This window comes from Pimephales promelas, chromosome 20 (genome assembly GCF_988280905.1).
Source record: "Pimephales promelas chromosome 20, fPimPro1.hap1.1, whole genome shotgun sequence".
Lineage (NCBI taxonomy): Eukaryota > Metazoa > Chordata > Actinopteri > Cypriniformes > Leuciscidae > Pimephales > Pimephales promelas.
The window spans coordinates 23,132,959-23,154,924 of NC_142788.1; the positions used below are offsets into that span (position 1 = coordinate 23,132,959).

Here is a 21,966-nt window from a genome sequence, read left to right on the forward strand (position 1 = left end):
TTTGACTTGTGTGCCATATTTAAATCTCACACAGTCATTAAAAAGCTTTGTGTGAGGAATATATCAAAAGTCAATAGACAAATGATCTCAAATAAAGCCAAATTTCATTGATTGTTGCATGCGTTGAACTGTACTGTACATGTGTGTGAATATGCAAAATTGTGGACATTTTCAGTGAATTAGAATTTCCATTTTTAAATAAATTTGACCAATAATTACAAAGAAATAGAAAGTATCCCAATGAATTAAACATTTTGAAGTAGAACATTTTAAACATACTCCAGTCATTTTTACAGCTTTAATTTCTTTTGGTATGACTCCAAAAGATATGAAATATTAAGCATGAGTTGTATAGACTATACTTTTATGATGAAGTGTGGAATATAAAAGCAATCATTCTGTTTAACATGTAGTTTAAAGCGAAATCCAACTGGTTTAGACAACATGAGTGAAAATTATTTTTGGGAACCATACCTAAGCGGGAAAGCTGGTGAATTTAACGGATAATCTGTAGAAACTCAAAACTTCCTTTGAAACATCTGCTGTGAGAAAACACACTGCCAAAAAATGATTGGCAGCGATTTGGTTGTTAAGTGAGGTCTGTTCACTGTCTAATGAGAGCTCCATGAAGAGAGAGCAGGCAGAGAATAATGCACATCTTGGCAAGTGTATCAAATATTTTGTGTTTGTGCGTTTTGTCATCTATATGCTTGGACTTAGATATGCAAAACAACATCACATGACCTCAGCATACTCAACTATCCAGGGGCTGCATACCAAATGATAGATATTCAGTTCAAACCCCAAAAAACAAAAGAGTAAAAGTCTGTATCCAGCACCCACGCTGTTTGGTGCATGTGTATATGTGTGTACGAGTAGAGATAAATCAAAGAGCACTCTCACACACACACAGCGGGGCCATGCCAGGGCGCGGAAAAGCAGAAAAGAACCCTACAGTCTACCTGTGATGGCAGTGGCTCCCAGCATGGGGGAAGATTAATACCGGCACTCTGGAGCAGAGCAAACATCCTGAGCTTAATAAGGTACAAACAATTGCTTCCATTTTGTTTGCTATCAGGGGAAAACTAAACTCGGGCTGCTGAGGTGTATTTTTTCATTCTCACATGTGGACTAAAAAAGATGGAGCCTGAATCGGAGCTCATGTCCAAGCGATAGGGGTTCTTTTCTAAAGTGCGGCCATTTTTTTGCACCTGAACGATTTCTTAGCGAGTCGAGGTGTAACGGTGCGGACGAACGGCCTCACCTCCACTCCCTGTACTTTGAGCTTCATGTGATCCTCCCGCGTGGTCTTCCCATCTTTCCTTTTTTTCCAGCAGTAGCCGTCCTTTCTGTACTTCACCTTCTTCCTATTGTAGAGGATCATCGACCCATTCTGTGGCCTAGATCCAGAAATGAAGAAAAAGGAAAGAGAAGGGGTGGATGGATGGAAGGAAGAAAGAAAGGAGATGGGGTTGGGTGGGGTGAGAGAAGAGAGGAAGAGAAATTTTAGTGCTGAGGAACGTTTTCGGCAGAAGTACAAAGGCGGCTGTTTCAAGGCAGAGAGAGAAGCAACAGTGCACCAGTGACTAACGCCACACACACACACTTGTATACAGGTGTTCATGGTCATGCAGAGTTAAAAAAGCCTTGAAGTTACCATGAAATACTATTTGAAACCCACATTACCTCTGTAATGTACTGTAACTTACAGTTCTGTTTCATACACGTACACAAACATTGCAGAATCTGCAATGTTTAGCACTTCTTAAACAACAGAAATCATATAGCATTTGCTTTTTAGAATATATTTAATGAGTTGCTATTTCCCTACAGTTCAAAAGTGTGGAGTCAGTAAGGAATTGATACTTTTAATCAGCAAGTAAAGACAATGTTACAAAAGATTTATATTTCAAATGAACACTGTTCTTTTGATTTGTCATCAAAGAATCCTGAAAAGTTTTCACAAGCACAATTGTATTTAACACCGATAGTAATAAGAAATGTTTCTGAAGGATCATGTGACACTGAGACAAGAGTAACAGATGCTGAGATGGTTTTCACTGCAAAACACGAAATCCACTCCCACCTTACATATACCTAAACCTACCCAGCTCCACCCCCTGATCCCTAAACCCACCCCTAGACCTACCCAACCCCACCTCTCAGATCTGGATCCGACTCCGCTCCCTGGATCATCAAAAATCACCAAAACAGTTATCTTAAATTGTAATAATTCACAATATTATTGTTACTCTATTTTTGATCAAATAAATGCAGCGAAATGTTACAAACTCTTACTGACCCCAACCTTTTTAATGGTAGTGTATGTATAGTATGATTTCAGAAGTATAATAATTTCAATGACCTCTCTTTAGTTTTTTTTAATGCATATAAAAAAATAAAAAAATAAAAAAATGTGGAAAGGATGTGAAAGCTGATGAACCCAGTACACTTTTACACAGCATTTTGCTACCAATTTCATAATCATAAAAAATAATATATATATATATATATATATATATATATATATATATATATATATAAATACACTCACACAAAAATAAATAAAATAAAAAATAGTGATAGGGCTGTTTGTTGGTATTTTCAGTATGTTATTGTGCACAATTATTAACTATGTGTTACAACGATAACCTGGTCGACATGGTAATCTGCACAGCGTTTGATAAAATCACTAATGCATTTTTGTTAAAATACACACTTTTTTTTTATACAAATACAACGTATACTAATGAGCTGTTCACTTGAAGACCAGGAAAGAGTATTAAGATTGTGCTGGTTATATTAACCAATTGCCAAACAGCTATTCAGCATTTTTGTATTCCCCTGTTGTAGATTATGTAGCCTTTCTAAACTGTGTTCAAATAGGGTACATTTTCTACTCATGTCAGCTTTTAACGTACTAAAACTTGGCTTTGTTTGTTGAGAGAGAGAGAGAAAGCCATATATTTCATATAGACCTACGACCAGCAGCGCCTTGCTGATGCAAATAAGCAGTGAAGCGCATCCTGTGGGGAAAACATGCGCGAGAACATCCTCAACTTTACATTCATAATTCATTCACACTTTACCATCCCACTGCCCTTTGGTTGATAATGATACGGTGAACGTATCCGAAGAGCTCCCAGCTCGCTTCTCTTTATGACAGTACACATGTTTTCCGACAACTAATAACTGCAGAGCGAGAAGGCAACGCAAGAACACACATTATACTCAGCCCGTGTTTTCGCACACACATACGGCATCTGCGAGGGCATGCACGCTCAGTAAAAAGCTACAGGCGCACGCATTAAGGTGCATCTATGGCTGGCAGAGTCTGGCTAGGTCCCAGGAGGCTGCAGTTTTGTTGCACGCGAGTGTGGGAGAGTTCAGGCGCTTCAGCAAAGTCTCAGCCATGAAACCAGCTGCTGTTAGCGTCTGTTAGCCAGCCATCACTTTACCCCAGCATGGCAGAAAACATATTATACACACACACACACACACACAGCCCTGCCTCTCTGGAAACAGCAAATCATTGTCTGCCTGCATTGTCTTGTTTATTTTATCATTTCTTTCTGGTGCAGATTTATTTATAATACTGCATACATCAGTTTGCAGCTCAGCTCATGGGGCGTCTTGTTTATCTTGCAATTGCTCATCAATCATTTCCGGGGACGAGTCTCAGGGGCTGATGAGGGCCCCTCTCTCCCTGCACTGTGGCCCCTGACAGCACCTTTTAATTAGAGATGTCAGTCAAAATCTGTCATGCACAATCCTCTCTCGTTCTCCCTCAGCCGATTTTTCAAGTGCCATAGGTAGTTGCTACGTCTGTTTGCCCGTCTCACTTTCATTCCCTCTTTTTCTAAAACCACAATTTGTCATGTTCTGACCTTAACGCTAATTAATTCTGCTTCTAATCCCATCTCACATCTCTCTTTCTTTGTTTCCCATTCTATCATGTCATCTTCTTCCTGATGCTGCTTTCATTCAACTCGCTGGGCTCTTCTGTGTGAATGTCATTCTGAAAGACTTCCTGCTGCACCACATTCATTCTCTCTCTCTCTGTTTCTTGGTGAGCTTGGGACCATGTCGGCGCTGTTTAAGTCATTAATCTGCTCGCTGTGATGCCTGCTGTGGGATGAGCCTGAGATACAAGGATAGGAAGTGGAATGGAAGACACTGGAGGAAAGAGTTTGCACATTGAGTTACAAAGACCTAATCACATTTAACTCTAAAGACAAAAACACCCACACAATATCATATAGCAAAGATATATTTTGTCTACTTATTTACAAGAAATAAGCTTGCATTTATTTATTTATTACATGGCTGGTTAGCATGACTGTGTATGTAGCCACTCCTCTGACTATATCATCTGATTCTATTTAAAAAAAAAATATTTTCACCGATGGCTGTCTATTCTGAAGAAACAAACTGTCCAATATAAACATGGCAAATTATAAATCCTGCAGACTGTTGTCTGACTGTTGATGATGTATGAAGAAAATGTATGATTTACTGCTTAGACGTATGGTATATATTTTTGTGTAGAATTAGGTTTGTGCTTTATTTTTGATTATTTGCTGATAATTTAGCTTGTTTTGTAATGCTGAGGAAGGTAGATTTAACCAAAATGTTGCTAATAAAATTTTGTTGTTATAATGTGCTTTGAGATTTTAGTGATTAAAAAGTAGTACAATGCAGTGCTTCCATATAACGGCATGAAAAAAAATCTATTGGAAACCCTAACATGCTACTCCTTCTAGGTGTTTTAAAATGAAAAACACATTCTGTTTGTATGCTCTTTTACTCAAACTTTCCAAAGAAATACAGGACACTCCAACCAAAGTGTTTGCTAAGACCATGGACACCATAAATGTCCCTACAGAGTGAAACATAAAACAACAAAACAATATTTTGTAATAGATCCTTGTCTTACACAAGTATGAGTAAAGGTTCTCCCAACTCAATCAAAAAGATTGTGGAATTGGGGTGAGGCTGGTAGGTTAAAGGTCTCCGTACCTTACTTATCAGCGGATAAATATCACAAGCTACCAGATGTGGCTTTTATCCACTCAAAGACCTTCCTAATGCACCATTTTTCAATTTGATGGAGTTCTAGGAGTGCACAGCCATTTTCTGGGGTGTGAGACAGACTGTGTGTGCTCCCTGTGAGATTTCTGTCTCACTCTCTGTGTATATAAGCTATTCAATACTTATCAGAATTATACATATTTATATGTTGCAGGAAAATGCCAACTCTGTTATCAAGGCACCATGACAGGGCCATGTGTCTCAGAAGCCATAATGTGACAGATTAATATGGAAGTGCATACGGGTCTTTATTCTGAACAACTTACTGTGATTCAGTTTCAATGGGCTAGCTGAGAGAATAATAAGCTTTGGCCTTCAATCTGCACATGGTCTCACCTACAATCTCAAGAGAACTTTAATTTACCAAAGCTAATAGCATTCACATATTTAGATTAAAGGGGACAAGTTTAGTTTTAGTTTTCCCTAAAGTTTTTTATTTTGTGAGCACTGCGATACACTTTCTGTTTTAATTATGAACTGTGCATCTATTGTTACATCATTTAAAACTCCCAAACTATTTTTTTCTAAACGTTTTTGTGCCGTCTTGGTGTAAAGTCAGTGCTACTTAATTGGTTTGATATTTTCTTCTCCAATGCAATAACATTCATACATTTTTAAGAGTCCAAATATGTGGTTGCTGTATAGCTCTAAGCATGATACATCCAAAAGTGAAGCATCTGAATTATAATTGCGTGACTCCTGCTGAAGAAAAGTCATCAAAACGCATTAGAGAGGGTGAAATGTTTGGCTGGGTGATCTAGTGCTACTAAAGGAGCAGACCAGGCAGCTTCTCTAAAGTGCTACAATTCCCCTGGAAAGAAGAGGCTGTTTGATTAATGCAACACTTGTTGTTTTTCTTTGCTTTCAACCAGTGAGTATATGTGTGTGTGTGTGAGTACGAGAGAAAGCGAGTGAGCTTTTGAAGATCAGGGAGGTAAGCAGGCTGAAGCCAAGTTCCACAGGAGGGAGTGAGCATGTGCTGTCATCAATTACCCATCAGGCTTTCAGACACCACTTCTAACGGCCAGCTACCACCAACCGACATTTATACAAACATGGATACCGATACACACACACAGAGAGTCACTTATGCTAACACATAATGTGCACCATAAGACAAGATATAAATTACATACTGATGCATGCCCAGATAATCACAGGTGCTTACTCACAAAACAACATACACAGCCTGAATATGAGATAAACACACACACACACAGCAGCCTGTCAATCTCTACTGAATCAGCATTCGGCATAACATACCCCCAAGTCATAATGACAGCCTCAGGAAAAGTGATGCATCACAACCTTCTACACATTCAGAATCTGGCATGGAATTTCTACAAAATACAATTCCACTTCCTTTGCAATGCCACGTGCTGGTGCTAGAGGTCTGGGACCTGGGCTTGGATCAGTTGTTACAGTATAACTTTGGGTTTGAGATTATATTTAATGGTAAATAAATTATTCAGGTTTCAATATAAAGCCTATGCAGACCTATACAGTTTGTCAATAATGACTTCTGGAGGTCAACTATTTTTTTAAATAATTTTTTTTTTTTTTTTTTTTTAAGCAAAAGAAAAAAGCTCACATATGATATCTTTGTGCTATATGAATATACCAGGAACTACCAGGGAAACTAGGAGTGGACTAAAAAGAGTGAATATTGCTTTGCACAATAAACTTACACTCACCGAAAGGATTATTAGGAACACCATACTAATACTGTGTTTGACCCCCCTTCGCCTTCAGAACTGCCTTAACTGCCTACATGGCATTGATTCAACAAGGTGCTGAAAGCATTCTTTAGAAATGTTGGCCCATTGACAGGATAGCATCTTGCAGTTGATGGAGATTTGTGGGATGCACATCCATGGCACGAAGCTCCTGTTCCATGTTCTCATTCAGTTTACGCCAAATGCTGATTCTACCATCTGAATGTCTGAACAGAAATCGAGACCAGGCAACATTTTTCCAGTCTTCAACAGTCCAATTTTGGTGAGATCTTGCAGCTTGTAGCCTCTTTTTCCTATTTGTAGTGGAGATGAGTGGTACCCGGTGGGGTCTTTTGCTGTTGTAGCCCATCCGCCTCAAGGTTGTGCGTGTCGTGGCTTCACAAATGCTTTGCTGCATACCTCGGTTGTAACGAGTAGTTATTTCAGTCAAAGTTGCTCTTCTATCAGCTTGAATCAGTCGGCCCATTCTCTCCTGACCTCTAGCATCAACAAGGCATTCTCGCCCACAGGACTGCCGCATACTGGATGTTTTTCCCTTTTTACAGCATTCTTTGTAAACCCTAGAAATGGTTATGCATGAAAATCCCAGTAACTGAGCAGATTGTGAAATACTCAGACCGGCCCGTCTGGCAACAACAACCATGCCACGCTCAAAACTTCTTTCCCATTCTGACATTCAGTTTGGAGTTCAGGAGATTGTCTTGACCAGGCCCACACACCCCTAAAGGCATTGAAGCAACTGCCATGTGATTGGTGGATTAGATAATTGCATTAATGTGAAATTGAACAGGTGTTCCTAATAATCCTTTAGGTGAGTGTATACAACATTTTAATGATGATTATGGTTATAGGAGGAATGTGTCACAACACACTGCTGCATGGGGTTAGTGTTGTGACACATTCCTCCTATAACCATATTCATCATTAAAATGTTGTGTGACTTGTGCCACAGTAGACCATCAGTTGGCTTGGACCACACAGGATGACCTTTGTTGTTATTGTGCATTGACAACCACCGCTGGGAGCAACCTACAAGCCTGTCTGTTTCAGAGATACTGTACTCTGACCTATCTCCTTGCCATAACGTGTGGGTGTTACAGCTCAAACTTCAATTTCAAGAAATGAAATTGATCAAAAGTAAAACATTTTTTTTTACATTATTACAATAAAATATATATTTTACATAAATGCTAATAATTAACAATGTTTTTTGAGCACCAAATCAGCATATTATAATGATTTGTGAAGGATAATGTGACACTAAAGCCTGGAGTAATGCCTGTTCAAAATTCAGCTTTGTATGTTTGAGTTTTTTTTTTCAGATAAATGCAACTTTGTTTATCAGATAAGATCAGATACATTTTTCAACAACAAAACAAATATATACTGACCCCCAAATTTTTAATGAAAATCTATAGTAATGCAAACCTTAATGTGTGAATTTCATGATGTGCAGATAAGCAGAGAGAACCACCAGAGAGTGATAGATTTCCTGATGTTTCTCTTTATTAATCTGCATCTTATACATCACTTTTACACATGTATATCATTCATATGAACACACACTAGAAGCATGTGCAGTTATAAAATTATGTCATGTCCTCAGCTACATTCACTCAAAATCAGACCAAGGAATGCAGGGAAGGTAATGTTACACACAGCGAATGCAGTGTCTGACCTCTCTGGCAGGTAAGTTTAAACATTCTTGCTCTCTCTTCCATATCTGATTGCCTGAGAAGCGATGCCCATCCCTTCCAGCACAAAACAGATGTTCTATGCATGGTTATCATGATGGGAAAAAGCTGAAACAATTTAAAAAGAATATAAATTACAGTGATTCGCACAATGTCTTGCCCCTCTGAGACCTTTGGGGTAGGATAAGAAATGATGGAGGGGAGGGGATTGGCGCTTTTATCTGTGCCGAAACAGCCATGCAGAAGGAGAGTTCAGCTTAACAACTGTCACTGATGATGGGACGGCTGATATTCAGATCTGAGAGAGGCGGATACAGATAGATGGAGATTGCAACGGTAACATATAGTCATGACATCACAGTTTTTATAGTGTGCAATGTTTGGGTTCCAAAGTAAAATTCCCATTCAGTTTCTCCATAGGTCAGATTTACCATGAGATTGTTAAGTGATGAAGTCAGTGTGATTTTAATTTTCAGACATTTAACTACTCATAATGACACTACCTGTAATCCTGATGTGGGCAGCTCAATAGATTCACCAGTCAAAAAAGTTGTTAAACATGCTCATCGGCGACCATCCACACCCATGAAGCATTGCAAATGACACAATGCCATCATGTTGTGAATTATCTGGGAGCTGATAATTACGTTTTTTTTTTCTTTTTAAATCTCCAAGGAGGAAATGAATGAGAAACATACTTCCATATCCAAGACCACTGAAAAAGTGTCTGGTCACTGTTGCGATCTATAGTTGACGGGTCTACACAGTTCTTCGTTCAGTGGTGCAAGGTGTTAGTGAGCAGGCCTGCTGGGCTGTTCTCTCTGTTGAGGAATGACACTGCTGTAGCCAGCTTTAATTAAAGCTTTTGAAGAGCAGGCAGGCGTGCATGAATAAATCACAGAATAGGATGGAATCAAAGCATTGGTCGATGTGGCTCGGGAGGCTGTGTCTGTGTGTGGTGGGCGCTACATTGGCCTCATTCTTCAAACTTGCCTCTCTCACCCTGTCCAGCACCTCCTACTGGGAACCAAATTCATTTCTCTTGACTGTTTCACAAAACGCTCTCCGAGCACTCTTGATCTCAGAGGACGAGCGGCAATAAAATGGTACATGGGTTCGAGTTACAAATTGATGGTTATTGAAATTTAATTAATTGCAAACAATTTAAAAGAATTCAAAAACTTCAGAAGTCAACATATTTATTATTTATTTATGGTCCACCTAGTTCTGACGGGGGAAAAACATGAAGCCGATACTTAAAATTCCTTACTATGAAATTTCCATACAAACCAAACCATAAATGAACATGTTAAACTGACACCCCTAAACCTCACTGTATTTATTATTATTGTATTTCTATCTCCAAACTCACTGCACTAGCTTAGCTTAATTTGTTCATTTTAATGAACTGAGACTGCATGTTTTTTGGGTGGTTTTAGTGCTCATAGCTAGTGGGATTCTTGTATTAAATGAGATCTATCTGCTTCAAGCATGCTGTTTTCTGTCTGATTTCCACAGCCGGTACTTATTATGACATTTGGTGAAGAGGATACTTTGTACTATCAATAAAACATGGGTGTGTGGGAATTGCTTACTGCCTAATTTCATGTAGCAGCTCACAAATATCTAAACCCTCCAGAGCTTTTTTTTGCGCTCCTGCTAAGAATAGCCGTGCAATTAAATCTAAAACTGCCATGGCAGTGGATACCTCACAGAATTGGAATAGGCTAGAATTTTATCAACATTTCTGTGGTGCTGATTTGATTATGCATAAGACTGCTTAGTAATGAGGAAAATACACATAGGGCCCTATTTTAACGATCTGAAACGCAAGTATCAAGCGCAAAGCGCAAGTAACTTTGTGGGCGGGTCTTGGGCGCTGTTGCTATCTTACCGCCGGGATAAATGACTCTTGCACCTGACGCAAGTTTAAAAGGATCTGAAATAGCTTCATTATTCATAGGTGTGGTCTGGGTGTAATGTGAAATAAACCAATCAGAGCATCATCCAACACACCCTTTAAGAGCAGGTGCGCATGTTGAATGGCCGATTGTTATTATTATTATTATTATTAATAATAAAATTATTATTATTATGATTGTTATTATTAAAACACTTTTAACATGAAATTAACATTATAATCAGTAACTAACAATTCATCATTTGACATTTACACTCCCTTTTATAGTTCTTTACACTTGTTTTGCATCTGGATTTCTTATAAAATGACTGTTATAAATAACAATTCATCATTTGACATTTACACTCCCTTTTATAGTTCTTTACACTTGTTTTGCATCTGGATTTCTTATAAAATGACTGTTATAAATAACAATTCATCATTTGACATTTACACTCCCTTTTATAGTTCTTTACACTTGTTTTGCATCTGGATTTCTTATAAAATGACTGTTATAAATAACAATTCATCATTTGACATTTACACTCCCTTTTATAGTTCTTTACACTTGTTTTGCATCTGGATTTCTTATAAAATGAATGTTATAAATAACAATTCATCATTTGACATTTACACTCCCTTTTATAGTTCTTTACACTTGTTTTGCATCTGGATTTCTTATAAAATGACTGTTATAAATAACAATTCATCATTTGACATTTACACTCCCTTGTATAGTTCTTTACACTTGTTTTGCATCTGGATTTCTTATAAAATGAATGTTATAAACAAAGTGTATGAAAAAATACAAAGTCTAATGGCAAACAACCTGTATTGCTCCCGCATCACGTTATGTAAAATGCATTTATGACAAAGGACTGCACAGATGTAGGTGTCGTGGTCATATATCAATAAATGAACACACCATGTTCTCTGCTCAGCGGATTGGACATGCTGAATAACCCATACTAAAAGACAGGGAGGAGCCGTATTCATATGGGTTTAAAGGGGACTGAAGCCATTAAGAAGTTGTGTCGAGAGAATCGAGAGGGGAACATAAACTGGAAACCGCAAAAGAAGTAGTAGAATAAGGAGGACACAAAGGGAGAAGAATCAGAAAGAAACTAAAACCAAATGTTTCACTGTAAATATACAGTATAAAGTCGAAATGCAGCCTTGAATGCAGAAATCCCAATGTCTCGGATATTCTCGACATAACTGATGACAGAACAGACAGGCTGCTGGCCTCCAGTTAGATCAAGTGTCAAACTAGGCTTTATGGATAACCTGTGCATGGCCTTCACTCACCCACCCAGAGTTGTGTCCATTCCACACTGCTGACCAGAGCCATCGATCCCTCACCCTACATGTTCAGACAGCAAGCTATTGATGGCCTTATGATTCATCTGTAGTGTAATGCGGTAAGAAAAGTGAGGAGAACGAAAGAAAGACAAAGAAAGAAAGAAAGAAAGAAAGAAAGAAAGAAAGAAAGAAAGAAAGAAAGAAAGAAAGAAAGAAAGAAAGAAAGAAAGAAAGAAAGAAAGAAAGAAAGAAAGAAGTAGTCGAGTAGCCAGGCTCAGATGTATAAAGTGAGTGTGTTTGTCTATAAGAGACTGCATTTCTGTCTGGAGTCTAAGGTCATCTGGAGAAGTTACAGATGAGTTGTATCTCTGTCTGGGTGGTAGAGCGAATCAAAGAGTCTATCTCACCTTTCACCTATCAATCATGCCCTCCTGCACGCCCCAGAAGAGATGCACACTTAATTGGAGATCAGGGATCAACATTCAGTCAGTAGTGTCTCCGAATTCACTTGTGCACAAACAAACAGCACACACTTATAAGAACATTGTGGGATTGTTCTATGAGAACAAAAGCCTTTTTTCAAGGATGAACTAATGTAAATCACTGTGAGATCTACAAGGAGAGAAAGGGAGACACACAAACATACTGAGCGGACTAAATATAGCTATATATGATTTATCAAGAAAATACATAGAACATTTAACAACTGTACTACTGTAAAAATGATCTTTATACTCCCATTATCCTATAACCATACCTCTAAACCTACCCACCACAGAAAACGTTTTGAATTTTTTTTGATTTTCAAAAATCATCACTTAGTATGATTTGTCAGCTGTTTTCCTCATGGGGATCAAACAACGTCCACACAAGGAAAATGATTTTGGATATTTTGTCCCAATAAAGTAGGGATTACCTGAACTGACACTGAAGACTGAAGGCTGAAAATTCAGCTTTTCCATTAAAGGAAAACATTTAATTTTTTAATATATTAAAATAGAAACACTTATTATTATTATTTTAAATTGTAAGTCTTTTTTTTTTACTAAATTATAGATCAAATAATTTCAGCCTTGGTGAGCATAAGACTTATTTAAAAAAAAAATTATATCTCACTGACCTCTAACTTTTGAACAGTGGTGTTATAATACATATACAATATATACACAAGAAGCATATTGTTAATATAATATATCTAACTCTCTATGATGCATTGTTCATCTTCGTTATTGTTAACAAAATAATAATTAACCACAGTAATTGTCAGTAATTAGATTCTTGAGAAAACATAACATCTCAAACTCATTTGTACTTTCCTTAAAAAACATCACAACATCTAAAGGAAGAACAGCCACACCCTCCGTCACCCGATAGGGTGTTCTGCAAAATATTCTAAGAGAGAATCAATGTTGACATGTGACAAAAACTGAAGAAACTTTGCTCATCCTGTACCCTTCATTGTCTCTCCATCTAACCTTCAACAAATGACTTCACTGTTGTGCTATCACAGACAGAGAAGTACATTTTAACAGCTCCACTGAGAAGCCCTCAAATTTGAGATTCAAGTCTTCTTGGTGGTGGAAAAACACACAGATGCCTACCAGGCAATGGGCTCCCTAGCTGAAGCTGCCTTCTCTAGCTTGTTTAAGGGCTAGATTCTCGAATCATTTACTCATTGTCGCATATTTCCATATGTTTGAATAATGCACCATACGCTCTTTTGCATGCAATTACAGTGCAATTAATGGGTCTGGAGCTTTCAAGCTTTAAAAACAACAAAAGCACAATAAAGTGTCATAAAAGAAACACATTTTTCAAGACTTTTGAAGCCATACGTACATGAAAAAAGTGACATCTTTTCATGAATTGTCTGAGTCTCAATGATTTGTTCATGAATCAGACTGAGTCTTTCTCAATGACTCACTGATTCAGGCACAGCAGGTCTCAAACTAACAGCTCACTGAAGGGGAAGATTAACACTGAAACTTCAGAAGTTTTTCACACAAAGCTCGTACAATTTGAATCATTTCTCCTGTTGTGGTTTAAGAAGAAGAAGAAGAAAAAATCTACAGGTTTGGAACAAGGAAATAACAACGATATTTAACTTTGGAGTGAACTATCCCTTTAAATAAACCAATATGTGAGCTGGAAAAGAGAGTCAGCATACCCGAGCGAGAAACAAGGATGTGTCCTGCGTCAGAAGCGCAAGCTCAGCAGTTGGGCGGCCTTATGCAGCTTTTGGTCTTGGCATCTTCACCTCTGGCCTGGGAGCGAGAAAGCTTGCTTTGCTCATGCCTAGACTGAATTATCAGCCCTGAAATCTGAGCAGCTGAATGATGGAAATGTTTGCTTTTGGATGAAATCATGGGCTGTGGAATTAAACATCCTTCCTTGACATTTAGCCCTGCGCTCCACACACCATCAAGCACACTTGCAGAAGCATTGTGGGAATGGCAATTTCTAGCTCCTGCCACAAATTAGTTTAGTGCAAGAGATGTGTGTATGTCTGTCAGTAGTGCAATGCACAGTTTAAGGGGGAAACCTGTCACTCACTTGTCTCCAGAGGGAGAACAGACGAGAATTGGAGATCGAGAGAAGGAAAGACTCGACTAATGAGGCTGAGTACAGAGAGCAAAGAGAACGCCATTCCCATTGTCATGTAGAGGGGAAGGCAGTGAAAGTGACAAAGGGGGCCAGACACTTAAAGATTGTCATTAAACTTTCCCCTGGCTGCATTTTATGACTGCCTTTGTGTGTTGGAGGAGAGGGGCATCGTAAAGCAACGCTTTGTCTAGCTGCAATCAATTTATTTCCTTCGTTAAGGCCATGACATTGCCTGCTTATGATGTCCTCACGCACACTGTAATTATACAACTGTTCCCGGTTTATTGACAGAACTTTGTTATTTTAATTAGGCTTTATTGGTCACAGGAGCAAGCGAACGGTGTGATCTGGGATGATCAATGGTGCATGTATTTCAGGAAACAATACAGTGCAGCAGAGATGATGTATTTTTGAAGGCCAAACCCCGGAAACAAGTTACCATTTAGCACTTCCTGTTTATTTTTTTAAAGCTTTACTTGTCTTAATTTAGCACTTCCTGTTTATTTTTTTAAGCTTTACAGCCGGTGGCTACAGATGTTGTCGAGGGCACTGAATATTATCACGTCGAACAGGTAAACTCATCAACTCACAGTTTTTCACGTTTAATCACACTCTTATAAACTATTGTAACTCAATCTTTCAAGGAAAATGTTGTTGTTTTTTTAAAATAAAGAGAGTTGTCAGAGTTGTTTAAAGCTAAGCTGTGTCATTTTTAAGTTGATTCTTAGCAAAAAAACACATTTATTTCCAAAGTATATGCGCTCATTCATATGTAATTACTTCCACCAAGTAATCAAGTATTATTTTAAGCATTGAATCTGCCATTTAAAATACATACTTGAATGATGGTAGCCATGTTGCACCTCCATCTTGAAAATACTTTAGCCAAAGAGGGACAAACCTGTAAATTCAAGCTTGGCCTTTCACGTTTTTACGTGACGAATGCAAGGGGGAGATTACTCACGACTGCTGGCAACCTGTTGAAGTTGGAGGATCATGCCTATTCTTGAGGACATGTATCCCCAAGGGTGCGAAAGAGAGAATTAAAATGGGAAGAGAACAGGCAAATCAACAAGACCAAAGTCAATATTGGAGTGGCTTTTCCAAGAGCTCATAAGGAGCAAGGATTTTAAAAGCGACAGCGAAGTTGCCTGCTTTCTTCTCGACAGCTAATTCAGCCTGTTTGTGTAAATTTGAACTTTTATAGTTGTTTAGCTAACTATAGCATGGTTGTGCATAACGCTAGAACAAATCAAGGATACTTTTTGTCACATCAATGAACACTCATGTTGATCTTGCAATAATATGGCGACTATAGGAGTTAAAACACCCTCAAAATGGGAGGGGCTAGAAAGTAATATTCACTTGGTAGTCGTATACAATTTCACTGCTAGATGGGAGAAATTCCTACTCACTGTAGCTTTAAATAATTATAGGGTTGTCGGAATTTGTAGACTGTTTTTAGCCTACATTTAGTCTTTTACTTTTGTAATTGTATTTAGGCTTCATAGAAGTTTACTTGAGAAGATCATCATGATAAACAGAACATGCAAAACTCATATATGTTTGTTGGTGACAGAGCAATAATCCAAAAGCTAATAGAAAAACCTGAATGGGTTTTTGTTTAAGGAACCAGGATGATGCTAACTTATGGGTTGGCCTACAGAAATTCGTCATCATTGCAGCACTCAATGAGAACCGGTTATGGACCTGGCTGGCTGTGAGAGTCAGAATGCAACTTTATCAGTCAGTGTTTATATAAAAGAAAAGACCTACGGGACTCCTAGTCATAATAATGTTGTGTGTGCGTGTTTGTTAGTGATATTGCGAGGAGGTTTCGCACGGCTGTGTGTGAAGGTGACCTCCAGGGGGGAAGAGGCCACCTGCTTGCTGGGATGGGGTGACAGCGGCCCACCTGTCCTGATGGCGAGCCACAGAACCCCCATCTGCCCCCCGCAGGACGTCTTCTCCCCTAGGGCTCACTGACCGCCACTGTCAGCCTCTTGTGCAGGCCGGCCGCCTGTCCTCCACCTGACGTCCAGCAGAGCGAGGAGTAGCAGGACAACCTTGTCCCCGCATTGCCTTGAACTCTCGGAGCCTTTAAGCACACAGTAATGATGAGTCATTCATAAGGTGGTAGCTGAGGTTTGATTGAGCGGTCAGAGCATACACAGCCTGGTAGGAGGTTTGTCTGTGGCTAGCCTTCAGATACGGCTCTGCAGGTGTCTGGTGTAGTCATTTCTCCACTTTCAGTAAAAACTGAGCAAACTTCAATGCAGTCAGGCTGGATTGCTTTTTACCCTTTATTTCTTCATCTCATGCCCTTCAGGCTCATGCAAACAAAGCACATGTACGGCTGCCGTCTTGAACTCTCTGTATCATTGTGACATTGGTGTATCATTTGACCCGTTCGCTCCTTCTTTTGAATTTTTTGCTTGTTATTTGCTGTTACGTTTTTTTTTCCTTCTTCTAGTCAGACCAAAATTTGAAACAAGAAACACCATTCTTCCAACATTATAATCTTTTAGTGTATCTATGAATGCTAATCAGCATTGTTGGCACATAAAGCTGATGAATAATGGAAAAAATTGATTAAATGTTGGCACATTAAACTAGTGAATAATGGATAAAACATTATGTTAGGCATTCCCATTGAAAAAAGCATTTTCTTTCAGCTTTAAGTCACAGAATTGTAGAATAGTGAAAAAAGGTTACAATTTGTTATTGAAGAAAACATGGAAAGCATTAAGTGTGTAATTTCAGTTTTCACTCTTTTGTTGAACAATGACAAAAGTTACATGCTTCATTAAATAAAGTTAAACTTAATGAACCTTTTGTCACAAGTGCTATGTTGTTCTGTTTTTTTTTTTCTGTAAACCTTCTGTGAACGCATAGCTATAGCTGTTCAGCTATGCATATATATTTTTAATCACAGACAATTCCGGTGCATTTTAAAAACTGCTAAAAAACTGATATCCAACAGATACAGCAACATAAACAAAGGAAAATACAGGTCATGAAAAAAAAATCCTAATGCATCAGTACAATGGGCCAACATTTAATTTGAACAATTTTCATTAGACATTATTAGTAAAGGATGTGCCAACAATACTGATAATAAATAAATAAGAATCACAGGTCTACAGAGAGACACATACCATCCTCCTGAGCAAAAGACAGGGAGGGAGGGAGAGACAAGAATGTGCCAGACAGACAGAGAGAGATTGGAGCAGAAAACACTTCATCACACATATTAGGGCAAATGTGCAATGTTTTTGTCTTAATCTGCTAAATCACTATGTATTAACAAGTCAAACATTCAAATATTGACCTTCACTAATTTATCCCTGGCATTGCTGCATGCTGATCCCTACAACACAGTGTTTCTCTAATCAATCAGGCTGGGCTCAGGCTCTACTTCTGTTGCTGGCTGTGGAGGAAGTGGATGGCTGTCTAGAGCCCTAGACAAGTGGTTCTCTACTGGGGGGTCATGACCTTAAAACGAGAGACATTCAAAAACCTAAAACATTTATTCACCTAAAAAAGAAAATTCAGAAAATACACATGTAAACATTAATTAGTGAACTCAAGCAGAAGCTCAACCAAACCTGCTTAACATTTGAAAATACACCATTTGTTGAAGCTCAAACTTATTGCGTAACACACAAGAATGAACCTCATTGGTTCTCTTGGTTCTTCTTCAAAAGAAGATGCTTCTGCTTACGTTGTTAAATGTTTACATGTGAATAAAAGTCTTAATTCAATCTGCTCATAATATAAAGCGATCAGAAATTTTTAACTAAACCGCTCATATCATATTACCTTTATGACTTTTTGAAGAGTCAACGTTTCAGTTGCATAGCAACCAATGGAGGGACAGCTCAGATTTCATCAAAAAGATCTTCATTTGTGTTCCTAAGTCTTACGAGTTTGGAACGACATGAGGGCGACATTCTTTTGTACAATTTTTGGAACTTTCTTGATTTTAAGTTAAACATTAGGTCCTGAAGCTCAACCAATCGAGAAAACCACAGCCATAGGCAGCTATCCTCTTCTCTTCCCACTGGTCTTTATGATTGCCTGTTGAATCTGTGTGAATCACTGTTAGCCTGGCTGGCTCTTTCTAAAAGACATGATGATATCTTTACCCATGCAGCAAAAACGTCACAGGGAGAAGCTGATTAACTGCTCCACTGCCCAAGGAGCTCAACTTTAGCAAAGCTCTTTCAGAGATCTGAGAAGTGAGAAGTTAACCCCTGAGAGAGTGGTTCTCTATTATCTCTGAGAATACGACTAGACTCCTTCAAGGACCTTACAACTCAAGGCCGATCTCCATAGCTGCTTTTCCATCGTCGGGGCCAAACAATTCTCATTGTTTAATCATTCCATTCCGTACCAATCCTGCCCAGCCGATACGGTTTGTCGATATTGTTTCAGTAACGACGTCACTACGCATTCTATCGGCACTGTTCAGCATGGATAGCCAACCGTAAAGAGAAGGACTCGCAGTTGTGCCGTTCAGAACCAAGTGGAAATATAACTGGAACTGTTCCTTACCATTCTTAGAACCGTTCGGCCCAAATTCGTGAGTGGCTTTCTTGTTGTAAGACCTCACCATCAAATGCTGGAGGGTTGTGGGTGTTTGCCAGATGCAGTTACAAACATGTTCTAAATGTTATTTATAACAATTGCCTAAAAATGATTTTTTTTAAATTCCAATTAATTTTGTTAATTGTGGTCATTTACATAATGGTAAAGAAGTACAAATTAAAATGAATGAAAATTCTGATAAATTCATAATTGCTTCTTTAACTAGAAAAGTTTGTCTTAAAATCTTGAAAAACATTTTCTTAAAGTCTTTTCTGTTTTGAGCCTTGACGTTTTGAAAATAGATAGATGATTATCTGTTATTTCATATAATTAAAAAAAAAATCATAATGAATAAAATAAACTGTTATTACAATTCAACTGCATGTGGTTGGCAACCATTTCTTCAATTCTCAATTTGCAGAAATGTCCAACGCATTACTGCAAAGACGAAACTCCAACTCTTTCAGAAATTTTAAAAATAATGCAAAAGGACAGTCAAAATGCTGCATCTGTAATGACATGGGAGGATAATAGTCCTGAAATTTCCAGATGACGTTGAAATACTTTTCATTTTTAAATGCTTTATTTAACATCACAACAGATATAATAAATGAAATGCTCAGAGTATTAGGCTATGTTTTTACCTCACTACCGGGAAATAATCTAATTTACTAATAAACACTATATCTTTGCTATCAACATAGAAAAAGATGTTCATATATAAAACACAGTAATAAAATAAACAAATCAATGAGTAAAGATATAAGCAAGTTAATGATCAAATAAGTAAGCCCCGCCCCCCACAATAGTATTGTGTATCTCACAGGCTGATGATATGACTATGGAGCATATCGCCCAACACTAGTTTTTAGCTTCATAGAAATACACATTGCTCAGGTGGCCCATCTATGTCCAGAGCATTGTGAAGAACAGAATGAAAGCAAAGCGATAAAGAGAAATGGGGACTGAAGTGCAGGGCCTTTGGGATGGAGCTGTCCCCTCCGGACTGCTTGAATGGCAGGCTGCACTCAGTCCTCCCCATGCTGCTCTATTTGCTAGGGTATACTCTGATTTTACATCCGAGTCCCCAGAGCAGCAGAAATCCAAAAGAGTCTGGCCTGTTCAAGTTAGCATAGAGCTTTTTGCCACTAATGACCACCATCGGCCCTCAGACCCACCACAAAGGAAAGCACAAAACTACATCAGCAACTTTCACTCAAACCCATCCCTCACCTGGGACCAATGAGGGGTTTTCTCCAGGGGCCAGCCATGTTCTTTGTGGCCATCTACTGCTGTTATAATCCTGTCCACTGTGAATTGTTTTAGCTTCCTTCCTGACTGCAATATTAATGACCGATTTGCATGAATTTAGCTATTACAGTTATTGTCTGCAGTGTATTAAGCAGTTGGTTTTATAGAGAGCTGAATACTGTGCCATTGCAACTAACTACAAGTAGCAATGCTACTAGCTAAACAATATATCTCCGTAGCATGTTTGCAATCAAAAACTCCTCTGGTCATCTGAAAGTACAGATTAAAAATGATACACCTACACACCTGATATATACTGTACGAAGTGTTACTGAAGTGTTCCTTTTTTAACGATTTATTATAGGCTGCCCGCCAGGGATGTGCACAGACATTTTGAGGGGCAGGGGCTCAAGTGAAAAAAAAAAGGCACTTCTCATAATTACGTTTTTTTTTTTTTTTTACTTTTTTTTAACAAAAAAATATATACACAGTATAACCACAACTCTGACTTAAAAAAATATATATATTTAAAAAAGTTAATTAATTTTTATCTTCCTCAAACTCACGCAATTGTTTCATTTTTGAAAGATATACAAAATATAAAATAATCAATTCACACAGAAACCATGGTCTCCTTAGTATTCATAGGTATAGCGCAGCAAAGGAAACCATACCACAATGTACAGGTTTTCTATGCCACTAGTTTCAATCAAGTATATATTTGATACACCTGATGGTGACATGGACTTAGTTTCACATTTGAGGGAGAACTGTATCATCATAATCATCATCATCATGTATTTATTCATCGCACAGACCAATTTTTCAGTAGCACGACATATATGTCGCACTGTACAGCCTTGCCTCATGTCTAAAACCACATAACATTATAATAATAATAAACATAAAAACTTACAGAGCTCTTACTTCCCCCATCTTATTGCTGCATATTAAGTTTGACATTGATAGTGTTGATATATAATGCATAAATCTGAGTCTGAGGACATAACCAGCTCTGGGTTGAATGTTCAGGGTTGCCATATCATAATTACGGTTACGATGTGTGTGTGTGAACCTTCAGCCTGTCATCCTTGTACCTGAGTTTGGAATTGTGTGTAAGTAAAGTTTATTGAATTTGGAAATTCGACTTCTCGTCTTCCTCTGCATACACCACCCGTGACAACCTTTAAGTCATTTCAAAGCCATTTTTTGTAGGTTTTGTTGTGACTAATTCATCAGCTACTGCTGCTGTCTGACCAAACACTACATGACTCACCCTGTATTGTCAGGAAGAGTAGAGAGTTTTGACAGTGGTGAAACAGTATAATTGTCGCTTCCTATGTCACAGTGAAAGATGTTTTGATAGGTGCTAAAAGGAATTAAAGGAAGCATGTCAGAAATGGAGTAGGGGTGAAGTGCAGACACAGAGTTAAAGCTATTGGTGCTCCAATGGGGAGTTGAGCAGACCTGATCTCATTACTGTCAGACACACTTTGTCCCTTTAGGGTGCAGGTGACCCCAGTCACCGTGCTCATGGTGCGCGTGGACTGGGCTAATCATTCAGTTTTAATCACCAGGATATTCGCTCTTATCTGCTCTCTCTCTCACCCATCAGCCCCTCTGCCTGGCTTGGCCTCTGCCAAGGTCCAGCTCATTTTATTCTAATTGCCTGCGCCCTCAGCTGAGACTGATTTGCCTCATTGTCCTCATCCTTTCTCCATATTTTATCCTCCCTCTGTCGCTTTCCTAGCCTTCCTCCTTCTCCAGTATCTTTCAGTCTCTACCCTTTCACCTCGCG

At 38.4% G+C, this 21,966-nt stretch overlaps 1 protein-coding gene across 10 annotated transcripts in view; it reads right to left on the reverse strand.

Moving 5' to 3' along the window:
• The window catches only part of camta1a (calmodulin binding transcription activator 1a), a 335,809-nt gene that overhangs the window by 142,345 nt on the left and 171,498 nt on the right, over positions 1–21,966 (reverse strand). For all 10 annotated transcript variants that reach the window (XM_089124721.1, XM_089124723.1, XM_089124719.1 and 7 more), the window contains one exon: positions 1,265–1,400. In XM_089124721.1, coding sequence (XP_088980847.1) covers positions 1,265–1,400 — 136 coding nt within the window. The remainder of the gene's footprint in view (positions 1–1,264; positions 1,401–21,966) is intronic.